Here is a 16,074-nt window from a genome sequence, read left to right on the forward strand (position 1 = left end):
AGAGTTGTTAACTATCTCTGATTAAGGTGGTCGGTCAGATGGTGAAAGGATGTGTTTGTCCTGGAAATGAACAACTCAGAGTCTCACATCAGCAGAAGACCTAACAAGGAAAGGCAGTCATGCAAGGACCATATTCAAAGATCAAACCAGTTTAGTTTATGTATGCTTACAATCTCTCAATTTGTTTCCTTTGGGTCTCCCTGAGACTTGTTCTAAAAGTATTTCTTCAATGATAAGGTAAGGTTATCAAACTATAAAAGTAATACTTGGATCAACAAGACTCAGTACCTGAAATTACACCATGTAGTAGTAGTGGTTGGTGTCTGATCAATCAGCTGAATAAGAGTGCTGATTTCTCAAATAAATCAAGAGGTTTCCTCGTGACTTGGCCTAATTCTCAATCAGCAGTTCACATACGACACATCATGAAGTGAGCCTAAGAACTCCAAAATAGTGGGAGATGGCTTCATGACATTCTCGAGTAAAAAGTCCGCATCTTACTTCTCTGCAAGATTCTCTATATTTTCTCAGAAGAAAGGTTGTTTAAGAACCTGTTATGCGTGACTGGTACTTCATGTTCTTTCCAATTTGTGAAGAGACTATAGCTCATCATGCTTAGAAGGTTGACTTTTGTTCAAATCTTCAAGTTTTTGTTGCAGTTCCTGCCAGAATCACCAGAATTGTATTGTTAGCTTTAAACCAATCTAGGAAGGTTCAACCTTTTTAATGGGAAAAATATGAAGTACCTTCAACTTATCTTCCAGACATACGATAGGAGTGGAGAGAATTGCAACATACCTGACATGGAAAACATCAAATTTTAAATAAAAAGTACTGTGAGATGAGAGGGTAGCTTGATATAGAAAGATGTCATACTCGCATCGGCTTGGTTCATCCACATCAGCAAGCTCATCTTTCACACCACACCTAAGCCTAACCTGTTACAAGGATATCAAGGTTGAGAATCAGAAACACCCTTCTGAGAGATTATGCATGCTGACAAATCTTTCGAGCGGTACCTTTAAACTTCTATCTGGGCCATTCCAGCATCTGTCTCCATTAGAAAATTGCATAACTCTGTAAGATTCATCAAATTTCTCCCAGTTCCTGATACAAGAGAATACTGTGAGCATACAACCTTAACAGTTGAACATCATATTGTTGAGAACTTGATGTCCGCTAGACACTTGAGCTATGAATTCAATGGCAACCCCAAACTTGAAAAGAACCTATTCTAAATAACTAATAATGGCATGAAATTCTTTTCCTTTTATTTTCAAAGTTACGAATTCTGCCACAAATAATGATGAAAAACATACTGAAAGCATTAAAAGAGTAGATTTAGAAGTAAAAAATGAACACCCATGATCTTTTGCCAGAAAGGCACTCCATGGAATATATGCCTACTCAACCTTCAGGTGACAATCACACACAGGTCTCCAGAAAGATGAACAGGATCCATAATGAAAGCAAAACTTGTGCTTGAATGTCCCAACTTATCAAACATATTTTTATCATGCTATCCTCGGTTGCTCAGTGTGTGCACCTCATGTCCACAACGAGGCAAGCAGTATTTTACAAACAAAATTATTCCCTCTGATCTTAGCACATCATTCAGGTGTTCAATCACCAAAACTATCTTATGAACACCAAAACTATCTTATCAACAATTAAATTTCTCAACCTTGCTTAACCTTTCAAGATTCTGAAATCCAGTTAAACATACTTCAAATACAAAAATGGGAACAGAACCAAGTCCCAAACAGGAGTTGAGAAGGCAATGGTAGTTAGGTCTAAAAACAATGAAAATAACATACTTGTTTGATGATTTCACTGCCAGTGTTAAAACCAAGTGGCAGCAGATCAGAATACGATCGGCCACGTAGATTGGCATAATACTTCAGATGTTAAATAAAACTTAACATAACGGAGTAGTCTTAAGACCTGGATATGTAGGTTGATATAGTATTTCAGATATCAATTTTTTGTCTTTACAAGGAAATAAAAGCTGAGCTCTTACCCAGTAAAAAAGACCAACCTTTCTCCAAGCAAATAATACCAACTAATCAGCTAAGTGTAAGAACTTACCCTAATTGCGTAGTACTATGATCTTCAACTTGAGAAGCCTTTTTAAATGGACAGACCTTATAAACATACCTAGCAACAAACAAGCCAAAAGCACATATTATTAAAGTAGAGAATCACAGTGCATTTAAGAACAAAGAAAAGCAAGAGGTATGTGTCTAATACATACTTGTTCTGCTTGTTCTCAAAGCAACGATCATAAAATGAATAAAATTCTTTGTCTTTCCCTGGTAAGAGATGATACAAGCTTTAGCAGCTATTTGTGGTCATTTAACTCAACCGATAGACATCAAAGAATTTTGCAGAGAGAACTGACAGTAATCCATATGGACATTACACAATAATTTATTTTGCATCTGTACAGTAAAAGAAAGAACCCAAAAAAGTTCCACCTAATGCACAATTATCAGTTTATATGCAATTTGTAAAATTAAAATGGTTGGCCCTACCAAAGAATGTTTTTCCTAGAACCTTTATATGCACCTAGTAAAGCTTCCACCATTGTATACAAATCACTAGTACCTTGAGACTGAAGAAGACAGTTAGTAACGAGGATCGTAGCATGTCGTAGAACCAAGCACAAGTTAAACATGCAGCAATAGTGAGATTTGATACAGGATGACTAAAACGGAAATGCCAACAGGAATGAAAAGTAAAAGTTTGATAATGATATGAACATGTAGAGCTGTTGGCAGCTAAAAGCACAAAATAACAAAACCCTTAATTTTATTAGTTTCACAAGCACATGAACAACCATATCTACTAGCAAATGATTTTTATCAGTACACAAAAATCTCATGTGGTATACTTACCAAAATCATGTTTTAGCTTTTCGGTCAGACTGGAGATTCTTGATCGCAACTTGGACAATTTTGAGTTGGCATCATTGTATTCCTTTTTAATACGAGAGGCCTCTGCAGATGTCAAAAACCAAGATGCCATGATTCTCATGCTCCTAACAGAGCTGTAAGGAGACACATTAGCTACCTGATATATCCACAGGACTCTTGAAAAAGTTAAAAGCTTGAAGGATATTTTGAATAGTCTGTTGTATCTTGTCCACCCATGATGAGCTACCTGATGGAGTTAAATCTGCAAAAGGAAAGTGACAAACTCAACATTCCAAAACCTCACATTATCAAAACATTAACAGGTTTAAAGACAAAGCTAAATTAGGATGTGGATGAATAACTCCATTTAAACCTGATAACTCAGAACTGTAATCTTTGTCAGGGTCATAAGAGCCATCAGGTTCAACATGATCTTCTCCATATTCTTCATCTGCTTCATCTTCAAAGTCATCATCATCAAACTTATGTCTATCATCATCAATGTCAGAGTCATAACTTTCTTCTTCTACACTGTCTGAAGAATCTTGATTTTGTTCATGTTGTTCATGTTCTTCCTCTTTTGCATCATCAGGTTCATTTGTTTCTTTCATGGAGTGTTCACCCGTCCATCGTGATGCTACAAGCCGTCCCAACTCTTCTCTTGATAAACCATCTGCGCTCTCAGAACCCTTCTCCTGCAAGATTTTACTATGTGACATACAAGACAATCTTGAACAAGGTTGTAATTTCGTCACATGGTAAGTAGGCATACTGTTGAGGATGCCATGAGCCAAAAAAATAGCATTAATATGTTCGCGTTTCTCTTACACAAAACAAACTCATGCAGTCTCTAAGCTAGAAGAGTTCAAAGCTGAAAGAACTTGAGTACATTGCCAGGTTTAGAGAAAATGTAGCACACAACCTGTCGTTATATTAGAGAATAAACTATCATCTCACTACATTTCTAAAAACATGAAATCGATCAACCTAAACATCAGCCGAAAATAAAACTCTGCTAAGCATTAAATGACAGTAAAATAACATGCACCCATTTCTAGTAATTAAATATTTGTCTATGTTCCTGTCTTACATGTCTCCAAGACCATTAAAATGAAGCTCAGTTTCCGCAATAAGGAACCATCTTTCAGCATGGTCAGCCTGAGCAATGCATATCTCAAAAATATTTCAAATTTTGGTTTCGGTTACTAGAAGAGATTCAAGTTTGGCAGCTTTTGTGATTCAGGAACTTTGCAGCAGCTTCAGATTTTCATCAGTAGCAGTTTTTATTAAAGTATATATCGCAAAAAGATATCTTTCAGTTGCTTCCATGAAAATAGTAGGATCAGTATCTATCCAAATCAGATGTATATATGGCAGCTCTAAGTTAACTTCTTAGCTTAAGATATCATAAGTTTACAGCAAGAACTGCAATAGTTAAAAGACTAGTAGTCTTTAATATAATAGAAGCACATGTCAGGTTTTGCCATTACCATTTCTGCGGCATGATCTGAATCAATCTCCTTGGCTCCAGTTTCATAATTAGGACCAGCATTAGTTGTAGTTTTGTCTTCATATACATGCTATTTGAAGAATCCAAGAGATTATACAAAATTAATAACTCGTACAACTTTCTATATACCAAAATCTAACCATAAGGCTGCCAGATAGAGTTACATGAGGTTGCTTCATTACCTGATCTGTAGAAAGGCCTGAAGGTAACTCAGCACTTGTATCATCAGAACCATGATCAGATCTGATGAAGTTATGATGATCATCAACAACCTGCTCCAATAAAAGAGAGAAAGTACATGACAATAAATCGAAAGGAAATTACTAGACAAACTAAACTAAAAATGAAAACAATATGAAAGAACTTGGAATACCTGACCCACAGTGTGATCAGCAGGAATATCAATCCCAGAATTATACTCTTTTTCCAATTGATCTACAGATTCATGACCAATATCCATCTTATCCAGCTATAAGCAAAAGTGAGAATGTCATAAAGATACTAGTTGCCATGAATATCATAAGAGTGACATAATCTTAATTGCTACAAAAAATTGCTGGAATTGTTCCTAGTTCAGACAATGTTTTCATGAGTATAAGAATGGAAGCAAGTTATTATTGGTTTTCTAGTAAGGGTAAAACATGATGGAGACATCTGAAAAAAGAGAGAAACCAGCTTTGGACTTCTTAACCATACAAGATAAAACAGCAAACTGCTGCATATTATATGTACTTAGATATGACTGTTAATCCAATCTTCCCCATGTTTTCTCTATTTTGACATCACTATATGGTGATTAGTATCATAATGATACTCAAACTATAATAGTCCAGATGACACCAAGAATATCATGCAAGAAGATATGAATAATAAGCTCCTAAGGCAGCACCTATAGTTCTGGCTGGTGCAAATATGGTTGATATTTACATCCAAGTATACTTATTTTTCTAAGAAATAAAACTTGGTGTCCAACAATTCTTGGGACCAATACATAAATCGTCATCAAATCTATTATTGATCTAAGACTTCAAACATTATGTTTCACTTTTGTCATCCAAGTCTTTTGGAATTATCTTCATGGACATGACATCTCTAACTTGAATTGCCAAGGGTCATTTATGAATTTCTTTGAACATACCCAAACCACTTCACAATACTCATCTAGTCCTTGGGTGCTGACTCCAACATAAATAAAACCCAATTGGCATTGTTTTACTAGAGCCCACCAATTCAATTCAACATTTTAAAATACAAAACGTTATAATGAATGTGCTCATTCATTTTAACATTTCGATAATAAAGAAAAACTAGGGAAGTAGAAGGAAAGATTTTCTTTTGTGATACTAGAGGATGTGAAAGAGAGAGGAAAGGAAACACAATAATCGGAGAAACAATCAAGAAAAAGGATAACAATCAAACTCATTTTGGCTCATGGGGATCTCATGATAAAGCCCCACATCACTTACACATACTGTGGGGAAACATACTTTTATCCATTCATCTTTTAATTCATTCGTTTACAATATCTTTTCCTCTTTTTATAAACCCTAAGCACAAAGAAGAAAAATACATAAATAAGAAAAATATAAAATTACATCTAGACAAATCAATCAAATGTTCTTTTCTTTTTCAAAGAAGATGGTATTCTGGATCTAATTTGGAAAATAATTATTTTCCTTATTGATAATATTATTAATTTATTATTAATTGATAAACTTTTGTCTACATAAAATGAGAAAAACTTTCGCATACAGATGAACAAACTTCAATCAAGACAAACTTTGATTTCTTCCATCTTTTTCTTAAATGTCTTCCTTTTTTCCATGTGATAACTTACATTTACAAAATACTCAAAAGTCTCGAACTAATAAAAATATATTCAAATAATAAATATATTAAAATGATCCCACATCAAATTCAGTCTGGAATCTCTAGGAAAGAATTAATCAACCTAAATTCAAAAACCAAAATCGGAATCTATACAACTTTTTTTCTAATCTACTAGAAATAGGTAGTTAATTAATACACCAACCATGTCCTAGTTTAGGTCAACATAAAATGTTCCTTGTCAAACTAAATCAACCCATCCCATCTACCAATCACATGTCCAATAACATGCCTAGCTTCTTCAACTATGAGCATGGTGTAGACTCAGACCATATATCATGCAAGTATTACCTATTTTGATGAAGTCAGTGTTTTTAAAAGTGTTAGGCGTCTACCTGAGCGCCTAAATATTAAACTTTAAAAAATAAAAAATAAGACAATATGGTTTCTACTGATGGATATCTATGCTAAACAAGTTTCTAACCAGTGCTAAACAGTTCTAACCAGTGCTAAATAGTTCTAAAGAGTGGATCAATATGGTGCTAAATATTTCTAACCAATGCTAAACAAGTCTAAAGAGGGAACTGAGAATATGAGTAACTGACGGCCGTGGAGAAAGATGGATGAAGGAGAGGACGGCAAAAGAAGCTATAGATGAAGGCGACAATGACGGACGAAGCTACGGTTGAAGGCAATGGTGACGGACAAAACTGCAAACGAAGGCGACGAACGGAGCTGTAGCGACGGACAAAGGCAGTGACAGTAGACATAGGGTTTCATTTCAAGTTTGTCTCACTGTATCGAGCACGGGTTTTGTGTTAGGGTACATTAGTCGGTTCAATTGAACTAACTTGCTTGCTCAATCAAACCAGGCTCGAATCCCGACCCAACTTCACTCGAGCGCTCGCTCGAGGCACCTGGGCTCAGGCAAGCGCTCGAGTGACACTTCACTGAAACGCCTCACCTGAAGGTTTTGCAAGGCGCTCGGGCCTCGCGTCACCTCACCCAAGCGCTTAGGCGAGCGCCTTTTAAAAACACTAAATGAAGTCATATAACATATTACATATTCACTATTTAAGCTTGATTACATATTTGCTTCTTTAATTAATTTTTATTTTATCTTGATTATTTTATTATAAACTGCATAAACACCTACCTATGAGTACCTAAACCACCAGCATACAAAACCATTTTTTGAGAATATTGTCCAATCTGAAGTGCACACAAGTACAAATGCAGTTGGAGCCTCATATGCTCTATGAGTCACCTTCGCAACCTTCATTTTGCTACCAATTTTTAAAATTGCTTCAAACATTTTTGGGGGGCAAATAAGTCGTTTAGGCAACTTAAGTTTCTCTCCATTAGTATCCTTTTGATCACCTAATTTAGTTCGTTGGCCATTATTGAAATGAACTTGCTATCATAAATTTATTTCACTCATCATGTTATTGAATCTCGGATTTTGATGATGAAATCAATTGATGAAGTTATGTTCTAATAAGCGTTTAAGTGACGCAGGACTAACTTTGATCATAGAAAGACAAATCGATTGAAGAAGAAGAATCAGACGTTAGGCCGGAGAGCATCATGTCAGAAGATTGGTCGACGTGCCGAAAAATAGACTTTGTGCCATGAGTTCGGGCATCGGGCCAAAGGGATCGGACATTGTGCCAAGAAGATCGGATGTTGCGGGAGTTCAACATGCCGATGGATCGGGCAATACGCCGAAGGAGAGGATGATGCTCCGAAGGTGAGGACGATGCACCGGATGAACCAATGGCATGCCAGACAACATAGGATTCATGTTTGTAATCGGTTGTGTCTTGATCGAAGTAGTTTAGGTCGAGTTGGTTTTGGATGTAACCGTACTAACTCAATTAGGAACCCATTGGGCCTAAATAAGGGCTGATTTAGGCCTATTGGAAGGCACATTCAATGACCTGCAGTTGGATCAGGCGGTGGCACCACCAAACCAAGCGGTGGCACCGCCAAACCAGACGGGGGAACCGCCTATGAGCTGGAACGTACAAAGTGTACATTTCCGAAAAACCCGACGATGGTACCGTCAGGGTCAGCAGTGGTACTGCCAGTGCACAAGGTGGCAAGCAATGGTACCACCCAGTACAAGCGATGGTACCGCCAATACACCAAAAACTCAAGGATTTGAATTTTGGCTCTATTTTTTTAAATCATTTGGGGCCTATAAATACCTCATTCATTCTTGCTTGGGATAGCAAGAAAAGAGAGCAAAAAGGGAAAATAATTCTTGAGAAAAAAAGGTGTGTAAACTCTCTTAAAGTGTAGAGTCTCTTCCTCCTAGAGTTGGAAATCTTCTAAGGGAGGAGTGAGGTCTAAGTGTAAAAGAGAGGTGTAAAGGTTCTCTCCTGAGCCTGTGAAAAGGAAAAAGAGTTCTAACGAGAATAGTTGATCTTCACCCATTGAAAGAAGATCATTAGTGAAGGTCGATAGCCTCGACGGAAGAGGAATCGGGAGTGGACGTAGGTCACAACGACCGAACCAATATAAATTCGGTGTGCATTTCCCTTTATGCTCTTCATTACTATTACTTTCTGATTTAATTGCTTATTACACTTACTCATACTCTAAGTCAAGCACACTTTTGATATCAGTTTTTAGCGAACGAATTTTCAAATTGCAACCTTTCGAAAGCACTAATGTCCTCTTAGTGTCTTTACGATCCTAACAAAGGTCTGCAATTTCGTACCCTACCGGAGTTTCGACGATCGCTCGGTACGATACGAAACTATATACCGAGCGGTATACCGCTCGGTATATATATATATATATATATATATATATAATTTAAAAGGCGACGTCGCATCGCCTCGGTGACGTCGCCTTTTCCTTCCCCACGCGGGGTGACGTCGTCTCGTTTATTTATATATATATATATATATATATATATATATATATATATATATATATATAATCCGAAAAAGACGACGTCGCCGAACGTCGCCTTTTTCTAAAATATTTATATATAAATTTTTTTTTTTCGTTCCGCCTGGTAGTGGGCCGCGTACCAGTATGCCGTCGGACCGGTACGTACCGCCCGTACCGGGTGGTATCATTCAGTATTGCCTTCCTTGATCCTAACACATACTGCCCTCAGGTATTCCATGAATGCTTAAACTTTGTGGGCAAATGGTTTTAGAATCAAAAAAGATAATGATAAGATAATGAGATAAGATTAATGCTGGTGCAAACTGCAAAATGCAATAATAAAGAAATTTTAAATGTCAGGTTTACCTGACTGGTCGTTTCCAACAATGTGTCATGAGTACCCTCAGAGTGATCCAGTGGAGACTCCTCCAATGACTTATTTTGCTCAGTTGATTGTCTTTCAGCATCTCTTTGTTTCTTTTCTTCCTCCTCTTTCAGACGTTCTTCCTCCTCTGCCTTCTCTATTTGTTCTTTATGCTCTGTGTAGAAGGTGAAATCAAACTTGATACTAGGAACATTGCATGGTAATCTCACATATTATATTCATTCTTGTTAGAAAACCAAATACTGACAAGTTCCACAAATCAGTTTTGCAATATACCAATGCCTCTTGTAGCATATTTTTCAGTTCAGCATATTGTCCTGATGAAGATCAAGTCAAGATAGACAATAACATTTCATCCTAAAAGAAAGATTTTAAAAGTCCTAGGAGTATTACAACCACTCCAGATGGATTGTCAGTCTAGTGGTTGACATAACTCAAGTTGGTTGGTTCCAGCGGTTGCACAAAAGAAAGTGTCAGCCTAGATAAATAGTTCTCAATGATAAATTAGCAGTTAACATTCCACTCATTCTCAAAGATAAATTATTCAGTATGACCTGTCCATCATTCAAGTAAAATCAAATAGCAAAGTTTGTGTTACCTAATTATGTATTGTTTTCTAGTGAGACAATGTGAGAGCGCCAAGCACTTAAATTTGAATCCAACAGTATCATGGAATATTAAATATTGTAATTGTTTAAACTACACAGTAATCTTAACTTTTGAGAGATGTACAAAATCATTATAATAAGTGTCAGAACAACAATGACTGAACTTGGATGTGCCATTTTATGTATTAATGGTACTGCACCTCTGAGTTTATCAACAAGTCCTTTAAGTATCTTCTCTTCGCTTTTCAGCTTCGACAATTCTTCTTCATCTTTGGCAAATGCCTGTTTTGCCTTTTCAACTTCCCGTTTCCGGATAACTAATCCATCCTGATGTGTTGCTATCTTCTTCTTCAACTTTTCACACACTGCTTTCCCAGCCTCCCAACATGTGTTTGGGCAGTTCACATTCCCTTTATATTCATCACTCCCATCACAACAATCTGCATGTAACAACATGAGCAAGTGGAGAGGCAAGAAGTTTCAAAAGTCTTCAAATATAAAACTTATAAATTATATGGTATTTCCATAAGAAGAGAATAGAATGAAAACCTAGAGATAGTATTATCGGACTTCATGTGCTCCTAACAATTTTACATAGAAGACAAGGCAATTATCGACAGAGGCTATTGGAGTTATCGTATAAAATACTATTTGAAAATAAAATTCATATACACATGTTCACCTTCTTTCACTCTGTTTTCTGATCATGAATGAGAGAGAAATTATTAGGGATAAACAAAAGATGGAAAAGGTATAGATGTATAACACAGCACATTATAACTAAAATAAAATTTGTTCCAAATGGTTAAAATTGCATGATAATTTACAAACATAACCAAACAAATTGACTTTCAGGTCTAACAGAACCCTGCAATAACTTAACATGTCTTGTTGGTTAACTGAACATAGTTGGAAAACAGATGAATTGATGCATAAAAGACACAACAATGAAACTCTGCATATTTTAGCCGACAATATGTAGTACTTGACAACAAACAAGCATATTTCAACCCCATAAACACTTGTACATAAATCCCCCCTATATTCCTGAAGCTGATTCCTTCCAAAATAAGCAATCCTCAAATGTAAAAAAAAACAATAATAAATCTATCCCTTTTTATTTTTTATTTGTTTTCTACAGCATCATTGCAGTCATAGCAGAAAGTTTCAGCTGGAATAGCAAAATTAGCCAAAATCAAGAAAAGGGAAAAGAGACACAGTTGTTTTCCTTCTTACCGCAAATGCCATCATTTACACGAGAAGAGTAGATCATCTGTGGAATGTGACCCGGATTCCGGCAATAGAATTTACCTTCTGGGCAGGCCGATGTTCCTGCAAGCTCCAAAACTAATACATTCAGGAAAACCGTCGAATAGAATAAGAACAAATGAACGGAAAGAAACCTGAGCTAATGCCCTGCCGACTAGAACCCTAACATACGTGCAAAATCCACAAAACAAAGGAATTTATCAGACACGAGCAAAGTAGACGAGAAAGAAACCAAAACATTTCGGCGTAGAATCACTAACCCGGTTCGTCGGTTCCATCTAGGCAGTCACAGAAATCATCATTCAGCTGCTGTTTGGTGAACTTCTTGGATCCATCCTTGCATTTAATCACGTCCGACTTGTAGAAGTTCTCATCTGACGGACCAAAGAGATCGAAAAGGCCACAAGAATCTCCCAGGAACGGGAGATCGAGGGAAAGCAAGAAAATAAGAGATCAAACAGAAAAAGAGAATCCAATGCGGTTAATAGAGATCATCACCTTCGGGGGCAATTCCAAGCAGCTCGCGGGGAGGGAGAGAAGCGAGTCCGGAGATCCACGACAGGCATAGGCATGAGATCGCGAGAGACACTGGGAGGAGGAGATGGGTTCTCATCGGTCCCCCTCGAGGAGAAGCTTCGTCTCTCTTCCGCTGCGACGAGGGGAGAGAGTAGGGGAGAGATCTGTATACAAGAAGCAATTCTTCGTCTCGGGTGTGATCGTGGCCGTCGGTTTTTCTTGATGCGGCTGATAGGGCAATTATGTGCAGGAATGGATGGAGGAGAAGTGGAGGAGTCGGGCTCGGGAGCTGATCGGGTGCGACCCGACCCACTTCTTCTAATTCGATTTGCCGGGTCCACACGCGAGACAATGTGTTGGGCACGTGACCGAGCCAAATCAATATAACAAGCAAAAACTTAATGGTTTAAAATTGTTTTAAGAGAGACTAAGATTAAATTAAATCTTTTTTTATTTATAATTAATATAAATAGGTTTATTTTTGTGACAAATAATGTAATTTAACAAAATAAAATTAAAGGATGAAGAAGTATATACGGGTTGTTGACTAATTGCGTAGTTAGTCAATTACTGCTAATTTAGACTCTTAATTCGAAGGTTGGATGGATCTATTATTGCTAATTTAGACTCTTAATTCGAAGTTGATGAGTCATCGCGTCGGATTGAATCATGACAAATGATATCGATGCCTGCACGAATCTTAAAGCGGAAGCTCTGCTATGAGCAGCCCGGTAGCAGAGTAGTTTATATACCATGCGAATGAGAGGAAGAAATGAAGCGTGAAGGTTCGCTTGCTTCGCAGTGGTGGCATCAGATACTTAAGAACTAAATGGAAACTTCAAGCTCGTTGTTCCTATGGAAATGACAAACTGGATTATCTCCAGAGACTAATAATTATTGAGGAAATCTGTGTTTTGTTTAGGAACTCACTGTCAGTTCTGCTGATATGGTATGTGTTTTTGGTTCTTATGATTTCAGTAAAACAAAGTCAAGATTCTTGACATTGTAGTTATATGTAGATACCATAAAATTCTATGTTATAGTCCTTATCAGTATGAACTTTGTTTCTCTTCCACTGGTGCCAATTTCGAAGAGATTAAAGAACACAGTTTCTTTTTCTTAGCCTACTGGTGCTTCAACTAAAGCTGCCTTTTCATTGTTCTTATTGAGAAATGAGAGTGCTTTTTGATATATTAACAAGATTAATGGATCTAATTATTGTTACATCCCTCTGAAAAGACTTTTTTATTTTTCAGACAACTAGCAGGCATATATTTTAAACAAGTTGGTCTCCTTCATATTTGATTTTTATTTTGTAATCTCTATGGAAAACAGAAAAAATGAAAGATAATAACAATAACAATGATGATGAGTAAAATTAATGCAGCAAATGAAATATATAGATAGCATTTCTAGCCCTGTTCTCCTTGTATGATTGTACTGCTGTTAATACTAATAATATTTTGGATTTTTATCCACAAAAAAAAACATGATCTAATAAGCACAAAAGCCAAAGTCCAGGATGATATAATATTTTTAATCTCTGGTACCAAATGAAAACATTTGAGACAGAATGTAACATGGAAGTCCTGTCCATAATACTATATATAGCTCCTTACTGAGCATTTGGTTCCCTAATAATACTATGAATAAATAGATATAATTATTTTCAAAACAAGAACACACAAAAGCTAACTTTATATTCTCAATATTAAATGATCTTAGCACAGAATGAAGAAGGAACAAGTAGATTAAACAACTCCAATAGGCACTCTATACCCTGCTAAGAATACAACAATTTCTTGTTTAGTCTCTTGATAACCATGATTCAAACAAGTGCAAAGTTACAACTTCTCTGACCAAATGTGTTTGACATCAAAAGATGCTGATAATTCAGCCTATTGATAACTAGAACAATGAAAAAAGCTTCAAACTCTGGACATCCTCATGAATCCTCAAGGCACTCTTCCTCTCCAAACTACCAAGTGAAGTCACTCTAAGTAGGCTTTGCGACCTGAACAACAAGCAAACATTACATCTGGATTTTTTTGGTATATATCAATGCATTATCTATGCATAAATAAAGAGTGTATTGGGTTCCATTCATTTTGCAGAATCAGCAAGAAGTTGAACTGACTAGAATTAATTACTCACCAAGAAGTAACTCTCACCCATCTGCAAGCTCTGCATAAGGATTCCATGCTCATTGACAGGCAGCAGCTCCCCAGAGGAATGGACAAGCAGCACATCTTGACCAAACATAGCTCTCAGGTCTATAGGTCCGCTTGGAACCTCGTTAAGCACCCCATCGATGAACACAATTACGGTTCCTGCAATGATGCATCTCATCTACATATCAACTCAAAAGGAAGAAGAAGGTTCATGTGGATGTAGGAGGAAATGAGTTCATCTTAAGCATAAACTGTGATGATTCATGGAAAAACTTAGAGTAGCTTTTAAATAATCAAACAATAGGAAGAACCAAAGTTTGTTGATTTAGGGTTAGCACATGAACATGCTAGACAAAAGTTCAACATACAAAAGATCTATCCGAAACCCAAAGTTGGTGACCACCTTGAGCTTCTCAAGAATCCAAAATTTAGATGGATCTGTGATGTTGAATGCTCAGATCTGGAAATCTAGCGGTGAAATGAACAGAAGAGACCAAACAAGTTCGATCGAGCAGTCAGTCAATCAATTTTTGTCATCGACAGAAGAGTCGATGCCTCAGCACAAGAAGAGTAGTGAGTCCTTGAAACAAAGAAAAGAAAAGGGTTTGCTTAGATTTAAGGTAGCATGTCTGTTGTTTGTTTCACTTGTCGAGTCCATCACTGGTTGTCATGTCCCACACCACTGTGAGAAATCCAGAAAGAGGCAGCCATGCACTAACCAGGTTGACTGTGCAACTGCGAGACATCAGAAGAGCGCACGACGGGAGACTGAGCGCTCTCCATGAGTCCCATCTGGCGAGAGATCGAGAAGAGATATTGGGCGCTATCATCCATCAACATGACGTTGGCGGCGGAGGAGGAAGAAGAAGAAGAAGCAGCAGAAGAAGACTGAACTCCACCGCCTACTTGCTGCGCGACTCCTGCAGCTCTAGGATCGGCCACGAGACTCGCCTGCAGCTGGCGCTGGCGGCGACGGGACCTCGACCTCCGGTTCTGGAACCAGTAGAAGACGTTGGCGTCTCCCACAGGGCCGAACCGCTCGAGAAGCCTGCGGATCCTCGCGGTCTCGTCCTTGGTAGGGTTTACCATGCCACTGTTGAAGATGGATTCCAGTATGAGGATCTGCTCGGCCTTCGGCGTCCACCGGGTGCGCATGGGCCCGGTGACGGTGCCGTCAGGAGCAGATCTCTGCAGGCTGGAGCTGTTGCCGTGGCCTCGGTTACTGTCTTCCATGGCCGAAGTGGCATGCAGCTGGAGCGACGAAGAAGGAAACCGAAGTCACCGGAAGCAGTGATGCGAAGGAAAAGAGATGCGTCAAGCGTTCACCCACACAAGATCTTATGGATGGTATATGATGACATTGGTATGATCTCAAACGTATCAAAACTTGAAGCTTCGATAAGGATTAATGTTTAAAGTGTATGATGTATGATGTTATTACTTCTTTCTGCTGTTTATATCCCGAAGTAGGAAGTCCTCAAGGAAGAAATGGTCAAAGAGTAGCACCACCAATTTATTAGGGCTGGCGTAGCATGGGCTTGTCCTCAGTGGAGAGCAAACGATGGAACCCCGAACACGAGAGAAAGGAAGGCTGATGCAAAGAAGAAGAGACAGGAAGCACACAATATAATAACATGTTGGTGGGAGAGAGAGAGAGAGAGAGATAGGGAAAAGGTTTGGCCAACTTTAGTCACAGCAGAAACCGATGCCGCGGAAGGAGGCTCGGTTCGGTTTGAAGACCTTTAATTAGCGTTTGTCCCCTTCCATGGCAACTGTGCCATCTGTAGCTTCTCTTCAGCATCAAACTCGAACTCTGTGCTTGTCTTGATCCGATTAATTCCTTGTAGCTTTACATTTTGACGACTCAGCTCAGATATATATATATGATCGAGTGATTGAAACTTAACCTTCTCTTATGTCCGTCCGTTCAAAGGAACTCTAAAGATAGATAGTGATCAGTTTCGATGGA

At 37.9% G+C, this 16,074-nt stretch overlaps 2 protein-coding genes across 3 annotated transcripts; both read right to left on the minus strand.

Moving 5' to 3' along the window:
* Positions 1-101: 101 nt before the first annotated feature.
* LOC135595246 (glucosidase 2 subunit beta-like) lies at positions 102-12,142 on the minus strand. 2 transcript variants are annotated; one of them, XM_065085910.1, is made up of 17 exons: positions 11,917-12,142; positions 11,679-11,792; positions 11,386-11,481; positions 10,350-10,589; positions 9,523-9,695; positions 4,799-4,894; positions 4,608-4,697; positions 4,406-4,495; positions 3,289-3,610; positions 3,073-3,177; positions 2,898-2,999; positions 2,255-2,312; positions 2,089-2,157; positions 1,020-1,107; positions 877-938; positions 747-798; positions 102-662 (listed from the first exon to the last, which is right to left on the minus strand). In XM_065085910.1, exons 1-17 carry the CDS (start codon positions 12,029-12,031, stop codon positions 600-602), a joined length of 1,935 nt encoding a protein of 644 aa, XP_064941982.1. In that variant the 5' UTR covers positions 12,032-12,142; the 3' UTR covers positions 102-599. The 2 variants fall into 2 exon arrangements, with proteins under 2 accessions (XP_064941982.1, XP_064941983.1); XM_065085911.1 differs by lacking the exon at positions 4,406-4,495.
* A 1,788-nt stretch (positions 12,143-13,930) lies between these two features.
* LOC104000061 (WUSCHEL-related homeobox 11-like) lies at positions 13,931-15,338 on the minus strand. The gene is made up of 3 exons (XM_009421997.2): positions 14,825-15,338; positions 14,089-14,264; positions 13,931-13,948 (listed from the first exon to the last, which is right to left on the minus strand). The coding sequence occupies exons 1-3, from the start codon at positions 15,336-15,338 to the stop codon at positions 13,931-13,933; spliced, it is 708 nt and encodes a 235-aa protein (XP_009420272.2).
* Positions 15,339-16,074: the final 736 nt, after the last annotated feature.

Source organism: Musa acuminata, chromosome BXJ1-10 (genome assembly GCF_036884655.1).
Source record: "Musa acuminata AAA Group cultivar baxijiao chromosome BXJ1-10, Cavendish_Baxijiao_AAA, whole genome shotgun sequence".
NCBI lineage: Eukaryota > Viridiplantae > Streptophyta > Magnoliopsida > Zingiberales > Musaceae > Musa > Musa acuminata.